General features: G+C 35.1%; 1 protein-coding gene across 1 annotated transcript; it reads right to left on the bottom strand.

Annotated features, from left to right (window-relative positions):
- Positions 1–3972: 3972 nt before the first annotated feature.
- On the bottom strand, positions 3973–5933 carry LOC145791032 (uncharacterized). Its single transcript, XM_082870656.1, has 2 exons — positions 5310–5933; positions 3973–5212 (listed from the first exon to the last, which is right to left on the bottom strand). The coding sequence occupies exons 1-2, from the start codon at positions 5649–5651 to the stop codon at positions 4352–4354; spliced, it is 1203 nt and encodes a 400-aa protein (XP_082726782.1). The 5' UTR covers positions 5652–5933; the 3' UTR covers positions 3973–4351.
- Between the last annotated feature and the right edge of the window lie 8203 nt (positions 5934–14136).

The following is a 14136-nucleotide window of genomic DNA, read 5'->3' as shown; positions in this document are numbered from 1 at the left end:
CAAACTTTTAATCCACAAAAAATCAGCGTTCAAATTCATTTTACTCATAAACCATGTACTTCATCAATATAATTTCTACCACACAAACACATTCGGAAATCAACTAGGCCATCATGACTTTCTTAACGCCTTAGTCATAAGGAAAGGTCATGATTCAATTTTTCTCAATGGGGAGTTGAATTATAAGGCAAGTACTTAGTGATAGAGAGGTTAACTCTCATAACGTACAAACACAAACACATTCAAAATGAATTATGAATTAATAAGGTGAGTTCATAACATTTTATCTATATTATTAATAAAAGGAACACCTTAGTTGGTGTCTTGAAACTATCCTCCACTTTAGTGCCAAGTGTATCCTCCACTTTAACGTCAAGTGTTCATTTGTCATTTAAAAAAATCATTATTAGACAAATAATAGGCGTAAGACTCGAATTATGGACAAAAAACCATTATTAGACAAATAATGGATATGAGACTCGAACTATGAACAAATAATATAATGAAAAAAACTTTTATCACTTGAATCAAATATAATATATATTGTAAGTATTTTATTTTATTTTACTTATTGAAATTACATACATATTACATGTGCTAATCACTAATATACATATATTTGTACAGTGACAGACATCATTCAATGCATAACAACCACTTTCATTTCATGTAAAAGGACACTATGCATAACAACCACCTTCATTTCATGTAAAAGGACACTTCTATCTAGTGTAGGAGGCTCTGTTAAAGCTGGAACGGAACAAAATGATAAGAATCCCTAACACCTAAACCGAAAGGTGAGGCACGAAAAAAATAAAATAAAATAAAATATTACAAATGTGAAAAATCACACGTATAAAATAATGTTATATAAATAAAAAATTCATAAATAATTTTTATCCATAATAATGTGATTTATTGTGAATCTTTTATTTTAAAACAAAATACTATTAAAGATTAATTATTTACAATGGCCCTATTTGGCAAGTTTTTTTTTTTTGCTAAAATAGTCAATAAAGATAAAATAGATTAAATTAGTCAATAAAATAAAATGTTACATTTAATCCATGATCATTTCACTTTTAACGAAACAACTACCTTTCCAAATACAATTATTTTAGCAAAATTAAAATAGTCAAAAAACTAAATAGTCAACTAAAATAATCAACTTCCCAAACAGGACCAATAATGATAATGTCATAACATTCTTATTAAATTTTTTTGTATGAATTTTATATATGTGTTACGGAGTGTAAATTTGGCTCGGCCCATCCGGGTCGGCCCATGTCGGGCTTTATAGGCTCTTGCCAAAAAAATCGGGTTGGGCCGAATCAGGAAATTAGGCCCAGACCCAGGGGGTATTTAGGCCTTGGGCTAACCCTTGGGCCTGAGCTCGGACTTGAACAAATTTTTTTTATTTTTTTTATCAAAATTTTATTATTTTTTGCTACAAAAAGCACTGAGTCTCGGGCGTGCCGGGCCTCAGGTCGAGCCTTGAGTGGGCCTTAAGTGGGTCGAGTTGGGCTTCAAAATGATGGTCCAGGCCATGGCCCAAGGTCTCAGGTTGGGTCGGGCCTAGGACCAAACGGGCCGGACCCACCCCGAACCGCGAGGGGGTTTCAGGTCATCCATGGGACGTAGGCCATTTTTATACTCCTATATGTGTAGAATTTTTCTAAAGAAATATAAGATTTGCACAGTTGACTATAAAATTAAGATTAGCACTGCGGTTTCACTCAAAAGCCACATCATATGTATATAAAATCCATTAAACTAGCATATTAGGCTCCGTTTGAGAATTTAGTTATTTTAATTGGTTATTTAATTTTTTTAATTATTTTAATTTGGTTAAAAAATTGTGTTTGAGATGACAGTTGATTTTTTTAGTTAATTTGATGGTTATAAGAGAGAGTGAAATGATTATAAGTTGGATGTGATATTTTGTTTTATTGGCTATTTTAGTCTATTTTGTATTTATTAATTATTTTACCCAAAAATCATCTTCTCAAACAAGGCCTTAGAGCATCTCTAATCATTTATCTTTTCTTTTATCAGATTTAAAATTGATAAAAAAAAATTAAAAATCATTTATAATCTTTTTATTAAATAATCATCAAATCAAGAGAGTCATTTTTTAAAAAGATGAAATATTAGAAATGAATTTTTTTTATCAAATTTGATGAAAATAAAATTTTGGAATAAGATAGAAATTTTTAGAAAGATTTTAAGAAAAATTGATGAAAAGTTTGAAGCAGTTAATATTAAAATCAAACTTTTTACTCAATTTTAGAATTAAAAAATAAATAAATAAAATAACCCTTATTTCAAAATACCTAAAATTCGGGCCCACAAAGTAATTATAGCTGGGTATTTGTAATTAGTTCAAATTATAAGCAATCTTACAAATCAAAGAAAGCAATGGAAACAATTATCTTAAAACTAACAAGAAGACAAACACACAAAACCCATAACCTTTGACAAACCAAGACAAATTACGAAAAATGTTTTCCAACACAAGAATTGATGATTAGGTTTTGATATTGACGGAAAGGGTTAAAATTTTCTGAGGTAGCGTAGCAGGTTTATGAGGACAAAACAAAAAGGCTAAAGCTGAGTGACCGACGAGGACAATGAACACGCGAACAAGTCTACGGACCCAAATTTATGATCTTCGAAGATTTTTTGAAAATGTATAATTGAAATTGAATTTGTATATTATGAGATTTACGTATAAAATAAGAGTAATTATTGGATAGTTTAGAAGCATGATCACATAATATTTTATAGTATTATGATTAGTAGAGAAGGCAGAGTATTATGATTTTGTATTTGGTGATTAAGGAATATAAAGAGGCATGGTAAATGATGATCGTTAAAAAAGTATAAATATGTGATATTCTAGAAGTACTTAATAATTTCTCGTAAAATAAATTTAAATCATAAGAAGATAAATCTGAATAATTCTTAAATAGTTCAATATAAATTTATAATATTATTACAATATATATATATAGACAATTGTTTGACTTTTTTAAAAAAAAAAAATTTTGGTGGCTTTTCTAACTAAAAAAAAGTTGATTTTTTTGACTCTTTTTTTGTGTAAAAAAAATTAAAAAGTCAAAAAAACTAACTTTTTTGGCACGTTGTCAAAAGACATCGTCACGGCATATCTTTTTTATGGTTTTCTCTCAACCTTTATTATTGTTTATCAAATTTTAATTCTTTTTTTTACGAGAGAGAACGGGAGAGATTTGATTTACTGTTTATCAAATTTTGATTCCTTTTTTTTATGAGAGAGAAGGGGAGAGAGATTTATGGCAGAAATGAAATAGTTGGTGCTTGCTGTAAAAAAAAAAAATAGAACCCTAGCCTCAATGAAATACATATTGCATGTCTAAAAGTCAGAAAAACCAAAATTAGCAAAGCCAGTGGCTGGTATGCATCAGCAGCCAAGTACCGAGCCACATCTCATCACCATAATCTCAACAATCAAACAAGGGACTAGACTTTCTCTATCCTATACATACAGTCAAATGCAAGAAAGGCATCTTAAATAATATTGTCTACACCCAAAAAACGACGGAGCAAAGTGTCAGAACTAACTCACTAGTCCCTTCCAACACTGAGAATCCACTGAGCAAGATGAGTTAAATATGGCTCGGCTTGAGAACTGCTGCTCAAAATTGGCCCGAGACTCAAGCTCAGAATTAAATTCCCTCTCAAATTTCCTGCAGATTATTCACAGCATATTAATGAGAGAGAGAGAGAGTTGCACTGGTGATTTATCCTTACAGATCAGAATCAATGACTGCTGCATTTTCAGTGGCTAACTTCAGTGACTGCTGCATTTTCAGTGGCTAGCTTCAGCACCTGGAATGTCAATGGATTTAATGATGTTCTATATTACCTTAATTGTTTTGCTCCACATTAATATGTGCTAAGCATACACTAGCATTCAAATCTCAAAACAGATGAGAAATCCAACACATTTATTATATCTGATCTGACAAATAGTATGTGCTTATTCAGGAACAATTTTTCCTATACAAGGACTATGAACTCCAATCCAATTAAACTCTTGCACAATCAAAAAACACTAAATGACAAGGTTGATCGGACAATTTGCTAATATATGGGAAGTGTTCCCAGAAGAACCAACTTAAAGATTAATAAACTCAGGTGAGAGAAATATAGAACAGAGACCCATGCCTTGAAATGTTAATCCTAGGTTCAGATAAATAAATAAAAAATTCTGATCTCCAATGCCATGTAATGGAGTGTTTGGACACCTTTTCCACTGCCTTGTCTACTGTTGATTCTGATTCTGTTATAAACCTGAATTAATCTGCTGCTACATGGGAGCAGAATTTTTGTCCGCCAATGGAGTTCTTGTGCTGGGCATGAACTCAACTGTCGTCGAAAGAGAGAGTGGTCCAGTCTTTGACAGCATATTTGGTGAAACCTGCTGGCGGGGAAAAAGGTACTCCTTAGAGAAGGATGATGAATACATGGGGGCTCTGTCATTTTCAGCCAAATTGTCACCAAGGTGGGAATGAGAGCAACCCCTCTTCCCTTCAAGCTCTATCACCACGCCCCTGTTGAGATCAATGACCTCCAAACATCTATTTGAACCATTAACATGATCTTCAAAACTAGGTATGTTTTCTTTTTCGTTGTCATGAAGTGAATGAGGGTCATTCTCAAGAGGGCGCCTGCTGGCCCTTTCATGCTCTTTCGTCATTGGCCTCTTGCTCTCTCCACCCATTTCATTTTTCAATATCCCTTCTGTTCTTTTCCTTTCTGCCTTCAAACTAGAATGCAGGCCTAGTTTTTTTGAATTATGTCCCCCATCAATAACTTTACTAGATCTTGAGCAATTTTCTCTGCACAATTGAGGAGATGCATCAGTCTGACCTTTTGAAGTTTTCCCCGGTAAATATCTCGAGGTTGCAGACGTGCTAGACATTTTTGGGGAATTTTTATCTAGCTCTTGATTCTGTGCTGCATATCTGCGAATGGCATTCAAAGAAGGATTTATCACTCCATTTTGCACAGAACCAAGCTTTGTATCCCCATTCTCTAGTAAAATTCCAGTAGTCTGAAGTTTATCCGGCCTTTTTCTATTTGTCACCCCACTGATATTAGGCAAAGCACTCTGCGCTCCAAAATGAAACTGGAAATCTCTACCTACCGTCGACAACATAGCTTTGTCCTGTCAAAGCAGATAAGCTTTACTTGATTGAAATACTGACTTCACAAGGTAATACTCATAACATAGAACTAAAAAAATCAGAAGAAAATAAATCTACCTCATCAAAGAACCCAATCCTTGGTGATGGCATTCGGAGACCCGAAGGTTTGAAATTTCTGGTCAATTTTGCAAGATCATTAGCAGTTCCCCTAACTACTTCAAGACATAGATTTGGAAACCTTGTTTGATGACTTTCTTGACCATCGAAACATTCATCATGTGGGAAACTCTGAAAATTTAATGCTTGGGTGGCATCATTTCCTAAACAAGCTCCTCTGGAAGTACTGGTATGAAAACTGACCTCTAAACAGTTGGAGCTTTGGTGGGCAGTTGATGATGATTCTGAGGACCATCCATCAATGGAGCTAGCAGGTGATTCATAAGAAGAATGGTTTGACATGGACAATGAAGGGGTTGACAAACCAGGATTTTCCAACACAATTTTGTCTCCTAGTGAGCACCTGAGAGGAGTCTTGGAGGTTGAACCAGAGGCAGCAAGTCTACTTTTCCTGGAATCTGCTTTTCTTCTCGAGTTTGAGGAAGATTTCAACGACGAAGCACTACGGGTAGTGGCAGAAACTGAAGAAGATGATTCAAGGAATGTTGTAGAGCTAGTGGAACATGAGTTTCCCAATCCAGATTTCTTGGATAATATAAAATCTTTCCTTGTAACAGTCAATGCATTTTGATGTAAATTCCATTAGAAGTGGAAGAAAGGAACTTTTAAATTATATGAAGGTTCTTACCAGATCCAAGGGTTGCAACTTTATTTCCCATTTTGACATGGTCCGCACCTAAGGAAATCTTTTTTTTTTTGTCCTGCTGACGCCATGTTCATCCTGCTTAATATCTTCGGTGACTTATGAGGAAACGAATTAGCTTCCCCATTCTTTTCAGCATCCTGTATTGATCAAATTAATTTGAGTTAGTTAATTCATATCCTAGAGTTAAGTTTCATTTCCTTACACAATCTTGTGTCTACATATCCAACAAGTTAGACTACCAAATGCTGGACAAAATTGTAACTTATAAGTAACAAATAATAATAATCATAACATAGAACTAAACAAATTGAAAGAAAATAAAACTACCTCATCAAAGAACCCAATCTTTGGTGATGGCATTCGGAGACTTGAAGGTTTGAAATTTCTGGTCGATTTTGCAGGATCATTAGAAGAATGGTTTGACATGGACAATAAAGGGGTGGACAAACCAGGATTTTCCAACACAATTTTGTCTCCTAGTAAGCACTTGAGAGGAGTCTTGGAGGTTGAACCAGAGGCAGCAAGGCTACTTTTCCTGGAATCTGCTTTTATTCTCGAGTTTGAGGAAGATTTCAACGACGAAGCACTACCAGATGGAGAACAAGAAGCTGATGAATCATCACTAGTAGTGACAGAAACTGAAGAAGATGATCCAAGGGATGTTGTAGAGCTAGTGGAACAACATGAGTTCCCCAATCCAGATTTCTTAGATACTATGAAATCTTTCCCTGTAACAGTCAATGCATTTTGATGTCAATTCCATTGGAATTAGAAGAAAGGAACTTTTAAATTATATGATTGTTCTTACCAGATCCAAGGGTTGCAACTTTATTTCCCATTTTGACATGGTCCACACCTAAGGAAATCTTTTTTCTTTGTCCTGCTGACGCCATGTTCATCCTGCCTAATATCTTGGGTGACTTAGATTTACCATTCTTTTCAGCATCCTATATTGATCAAATTAATTTGAGTTAGTTAATTCATATCCTAGAGTTACAATTCCATTTCCTTACACAATCTTGTGTCTACATATCCAACATGTTAGACTACCAAATGTTGGACAAACTTGCGACTTGTAAGTAATAAATAATAATGCAGCCTTTCAATTTGAGCAATCGAGATGAACACTTATGCATACTAAATACTAAAAGGAACTATATAATCTCATTGTCTTCGATTTATACATGCCTGGACAAACTTGTAACTTGTAAGTTATAAATAATAATGCAGCCTTTCAATTTGAGCAATTGAGATGATGAACACTTATGCATACTAAATACTAAAAGGAACTATATAATCTCATTTTCTTCGATTTATACATGCCTGGACGATTTGTGGACGGACAACCTCCTTAACTCTTTTTGATCCTTGCATATAGACACTTTGCCTTCTAGAAGTTGGTGTGGATTTCACCTGATATTTAGATACAAGAGAACTTAATTTCTCAATAAATGCTAGAACAATTACAATGAAAGACTACAATCAATAGCACATACCCTATTTTGAGAAATGTCATCAAGTTTCTTCAAGGCTGAAAAGAAGCAACCATAGATATTGAGCATAAATTTGTGATAAACAGATGCATGAAAAGGGAGACCATATAACATTTTTTACAAGACACTAAGGCTAGGTACCAACCTCCTAAACACAAGATATTATGCTTACTAAGCCTAAGAGTAAGAAAAGAATTTAGGACAAGTGAGGTTTCAATATTTCCTGCTGCAACAATAGCGGAAGGCCTGATTACCCATTAAATCTCTTTGGGATACCTTAAATGCAATCACATTGCAATTCACATACAAAATGAACAGGCAAAAATTTCTTCTTCCATTCACAATAAGATTTGTTTTGAATTTGAAATATACTTACAGTGGGTTTCCCCTTTGTGGGCTTCTCCAACTCCTGATTTGCAAACTGACTTGCAAATATTGGACATTATATTGGATTTCTCAATGGATCCTCTTATTTCTTCAAACAAATCAACCTCAGTGCTTTGGTTGCTGTCCAAAGAGAAGTCATCACTATCTAATGTAGATTCTCTATGTGCATATCTCCACGTACACAGATCTTCTTGAGTTACGGGTAATAGGTCAGCTTCAACCTTCTCAAATCCTTTATTTATAATAAACAACTCTTCTGGACCTAGAAGTCCTGATCATGCATGAAGCATTAATGAGTTCGAATTTTAACTTGCTCTAACCATATGAAATGAGTTAACATTGGCAGAAGGCACCAAATATTTCAGATTTCTTGTAAAAGCATACCTGCACTGGTGAAAAAAGCAGTATCCCAATCTAAACTTTTGCGCAAGTTGCTTGCTCTTCCCAACTCAGTGGATTCATGAAATAAGACCTTTTGCTCCCTTTGCTCGAGTATTTCTACTGCATTTTCAGGTTCACGAGAATCTGTGGTCCCAAACAGCTTGAAACCTTCTTGCTCATCTATTTTCTCCAACACTACTGTGAAAATGAATTCAAGAATAAAATGTTTCAGGCTAAAATTGAAAATGGAAGAATGTATCTGTTCAAGTAACTGCAGAATTGTTCCTAATGTTGATGCAGAAACTAAGATCAGTTGGTGGTTTTTCATGCAGCCTAAGCAAATTAGAGTCCTTTAGATATTGATGTGTTAGTTATCAGGAATTAGGAGGTCCAAAGGTGATGCAGAACTATGAAATATCTCACAAATAAAATGATATCAGAAATTCACACCTACCACAAGGGAACTACTGTAAAATATTAAGGTTCTTAAAATTTTGCTCCCATCCCCGAAACTAACTGAAGAATTAGAAACACAGGTCTATTCTAATGGATTGATTATTAGTCTTAACACTATGATAAACAATAAGACATGAAAATTAGAATTAGAATATAAACATACCTACATAGGGCAGAGAAATATCATTCACGTACTATATAACCTACAATTAGATTACTACAGAGTATATCTTCCAATATACTTGTGTTATCTCACATTAAGACATAAGTACTAAGTATTGTATTGGCGGAGATTAGGTGACTAGTTACAATTTATAAAGCATGGCTAGAGGGATACAAGATAGAGGTATGACACAATATAGATACATCAATACAAATTCTGAAAAAAGTAGGATATGGATTATGTTAAAGGATAAAACCATAAATAAAAATATATATAAATTAAAAAGTAATTGTCATAAATCTTTTAGGATAAACTAGTTTTCTTTAGTTATCTATAATTAGGAAACACTCTAATTTTGGCGAAGCTGAGTTAGACTTTAGATTTCTAAAGAAAGTTGAATAAAAATTGATTAATTTATTCAGATGGTGATAATTAATCAAATCATTTGAGAGTCACATAGTTATTTTATATACACAGTTACATAACCACCATGAAGTATGTAAGCTCTCTACTTCCAGTCCCATGCTCCGTATATAACTCCACTATCATCAAGAGTTTTTAATGCTTCCCTACGATGTATTCAAACACATCAAGTATGTGTTGACTTTCTAGTCTACCAAATAGTCTTAATTTCAAACTACTAGAAGTCACAGCATGCAAAAAAATTCAAAGTGTAGTATTGGTAGAGATTAAGTGACTAGTTGAATCTATAAAGAATGGAATGGGATACAAGTATGACACAATATGGATACATGGGCAAATTACATATACCTCCCTCGAGGTTTGGCTAAATTACAGATACCCCACTGAGGTTTCCAAAATTACATCCCGCTCCCTGAGGTTTGTATTTTCATAACAATTTGCTCCCTGAGGTTTATATTTCATAACAAATTACCTCCTAATTTGTTATGCAAATATAGCATTCAGGGGGGAATTTGTAAATTCTCAAACCTCAGGGGGGGTATTTGTAATTTAGCCAAACCTCAAGGGGGTATATGTAATTTGCCCAAAATATATAAAAAGTAACTTTGTGAAGGCTGTTTTTCAAACTACTAGGAGTCATAGCAAGCACAAAGTGTGCATAAATCATTGAAAGACAATAACAATTCTAAATATAAAATTTATGGTATAAATGAAATGTTACCAGAAATGACGCCTTAAAATTTATGGTATAAATGAAATGTTACCAGAAATGTTACCAGAAATGACATTTAATTTTGATTTATACCTTTACTTTTGACATTAAATGTTAATTGTAGGTTGAACCTTAACTAATTAAATCATTTAATTAATTTTTGCATTACTCTAAATTAAAAATAAATATTTTTTTACAAGCGTACCAAGCCTTACCCGTACCCTATTTTTTAAAAATTTTACCGTATTGATGTACCCTTATCGTACCAGTACTAGTATTCGTATTCGTACCTATACCCGTGCTTCATAGGCAACAATGACTATGAAAAGCTTCATACACAACGCCACACAAAAAAAGTCAAAATAACATTTATATATACATACAATTTATCATAGATGTATATGTACATAAAAATGAAGAAAAGTCTTCTAAGTTGTGAGATACAGACAACGCAACGGGTGAAAGGATTCAAACCATACCTTGCGTAAAAGAATTCGAAATGAAGAGCCTCGTTGGTAAATCACGTGCTTGACAACCATGAACTATGAACACCCAACAATGGAGTGATACTACAGTATGAGTATCACCGACACTAGTCACAGTGCAAAGGCTGGATCGTTCTCTGATGGGAGAGAGTTAGAGAGAGAGTATAGGGAAAAAAATGTTATGGGTAAAAAACCACATCACGTATCTAATGTTTCTATGTATTAAAACATATAATCAGATATATAACCATATATATCCATCTATCCATATCTCCTAAGGATAGGATAGATGTAGATAGATAGAGGGTTATCCTAACAAATAGGATAATTAAGAAATCAAATTCAAATTACATGGGTAATTTGAATGGGCTATGGGTCATGCCACATGAGCGCCTAAATTCGGGTCCAATACCCGACCCAATTTCCAACATCTCGCATTCGCACATGAGTTGGCATGATACTGCCACATCTCTATCTCAATCTCCCAAATATTGAACAATCCCATACTAACCAATGAACCATGCGACCACTGAGAAACACTTGCATGTGAGAGCTCTATACTAGAAACTCAAAATGAGCCAGTATAGAGACATCAACCCAAAAAATAGAAATAGTGTCCCATATACCCCAGACCCATCTAATTACACCGGTCCAAAAACATCTCTAATCCCTCAAAAGAGCATGCTTGACCCTCTCAATTCTTGCAATATATTCACACTCAATCCGCCTCTCATACAAAGCGATGTGAGTTGCCGGCAGTGAATATTAGATGATCTTCCCCTTGCCCTTATGCCATTTAGTTTAGGATTGACCGCTTTCCCAGTGATGTCCCTTAAGGCCGAATCATACATGACCGCAAGCAACATACCAAAGTAACAGAACATCAACCCCTTACCTTGTGACATAGTTAAAGGTCACAAAAGGGTACACAAGTGAAAGTCATATCAATAATGACACGTAAGACTCACACAGTGAGGAAACAAGGATCCATTCTCTCACCTCATTACTCGGTCGTCAAGCACATGGAGTATAAATACATGCTACAGTGGAATAACTCTTCCAAAAGAGTGACGTCATACTCGATACACCGTACAAATCTTAGTCTAGTCTCTTTCTAGCGCCTAACCCGAATTCTCTATTTGCTCGCCTTCCAGGCGCCAAATGAGATCTTGCATCTGGCTAATCATAACAGGCACAACATGGAAAGTGGGTACTAACATCCATGTTTGGTCCTTCACACAATCTCATCTTGGTTGTAACCAAGGCGACATATATAGTGGATAATTTAAGCCTCTCTTGGCTCCAAATAAAAATAAACCACTAATCTCATCCTTGCTCGCTCCCAAGCACAAAGGGTGATTGCTCGTGTGAATGAGCCAATCTTGCCTGCTGACATCATCATCTGCTAATCATTATGACACAAACCATAATAATGTCAACATCCCATCATCTCACAACAAATAAGTGACCGATTTTAAAAAAAACACGACCACAGTCTGCGCAATTCTAGATTCCAAGCATAAACCTTATCAGCACCTCTTGCGATAAGCATATACAACAGAATCTACCATGTACGCCTCACATGAAATGGTTCAAGATCACTACCTCTTGCGCAATTACCTTTCTAAAGATATTTTGGTGACCAATCTACGTTCATTCAAAATGCGCCCAACCAGTGCATTGAATCTTACAAAGGGCAAATTTATACACTACCAGTAAAGCATTCTATCCACAGTCTAATGAGCAAGGTCAAGGTCTAAAACTACTCAGTTGACCATCTGAAGAGATAGCACTCATTATGCCGAATACGCCCACATAGCGTACTTCAGGCTCCCACAAAAAAACAATCAAGGAATATAAGTCATTTGTTTCTTCCAAAGACAATCCGAGGATTCACTCAATAGCTAAAGCTCTAGCTTTTACCGATAGGTAAGTCAATGGGTTTGCAATTTCGCATCTAGAATCATTCTAGGATATTCCTTATGTAAGTCATTAAAGACAAACCGAGAATTCTCCCAGAACAATCTCTAAGGATCTTACATTCGAGCATATAAATAACATCACCCATGTCCATCATGTCTAAAACAGAGGACTGCCAACCCTAGGTGACGACAACTGTATAAATTCCTGGCTCATAATGACTAAGTAAAGAAAAACTTCTTTTGGACCATTGATCATGCCTCAGTGGTCTTCATCGATCATCGTTGGCCTATCATGGCTCGATGAATCTAAGAATCACTATTTGGGTAATTGTTTTAGGCGCCGTAAAAGATTTATTAGAACTAGCAATCCTTTTTGCGCTCCTAACTTTTCACCATAAAAGCAAAAGGTAAATCCCTACGGATCTCCCTATCCAATTCTCCAACAAGAAGTTGGGTCACAACGTCCACAAATCAAAATTCCGAACTCATGTCAATCATAGCCTAAGTCAAAGTAACCTTACTCCCCAGGAGAAAATCTTCTCATGGTCTACACCTTCCTTAATGGTGCGACTTTTCGATATCTAGCGAGCCTTATGCCTCAAAAAATGACTATCCAAATCGCGCATAACTTTAGAACAGTTTCGCATCATAGCAGAAAGTCAACCAAATTATAGAAATGGTTAATTCTCAAAGACTGTCTTAAACTGCGCAACATTGATCCACTTTTCTAAAAGTAGGGGACTAGAGAGCCTTTGGAATTATCCTAGGCTCTTTATCATCTTGCGGAGCAATCATGAATGTTTCCCTCTCAATCACCCAGTGATGACGTGAAAAATTTTCACATTCTCCACCACGCAACTAAGAATGTATTCTTCTCTAATGGAGCAATCCACTAGTAGGCACATCGCTCCCACTATCCCTAGGATATTGGAAATTTCTTTCCATTCTCAACTAGGCTAGATAAACCGCTATACTTAGAATTCTCTATTTTATAGAGTTCCAAAACTCTAGTCACATCACCTTTACTAAGAAAACTTTATGTGACTTAGTTACACTCCCACAAAGCTGCTTATCTATAAGCACATGACCAGGAGGGTTTACATGACTGCATCCAATAATGCGCCACATGACCCTAAGTTTTTACAAGACAGCATACAATAATGCGCCCTAGATCTTTAGGTCTTAACTTCGCAATCTTAAGAGAAGTAAAAGATAAGCTGCTTGATGGTTACAGATCGCCCACAAATGGCTCTCTACTAACCCATTACTTAAATGGAGTGTAAAATCAGATATGGAGGGCACTTAGTTAGGGATATAGGCAACAAACTAGTGCAATTCTCAATTGGGAAACATTTTGCGCCATCATCCACCAAACATAAACAATACTTAATTCCTTATCTCTACTACACCATTGTGTTGCTGAGTGCTAGAAATAATCAATTTTCTGAGCATCCATCTCTCTTTACAGAGGTTTCAAAAAAAACTCAAATAGATACTCGCCACCTTGGTCAAAACTAAAAACACAAAAGCTCTTGTCTAATTGATCTCAACCTCATGTGTGCAATGTCAAAAATCATCTCAAAACTTTTGACTTATCAGAGATCAAATAGCCTTGACTAAGATGTGTATCGTAATCAATAAATGTGTCAAGATTGAGGCTAGCTATCATACCCTTACACATATCCAGTCACAAATATCA

Source organism: Camellia sinensis, chromosome 5, assembly GCF_055761805.1.
Source record: "Camellia sinensis isolate YWXY chromosome 5, ASM5576180v1, whole genome shotgun sequence".
Lineage (NCBI taxonomy): Eukaryota > Viridiplantae > Streptophyta > Magnoliopsida > Ericales > Theaceae > Camellia > Camellia sinensis.
Note: the sequence above shows the minus strand (reverse complement) of the source record. Positions and strands in the feature narration are given on the sequence as shown.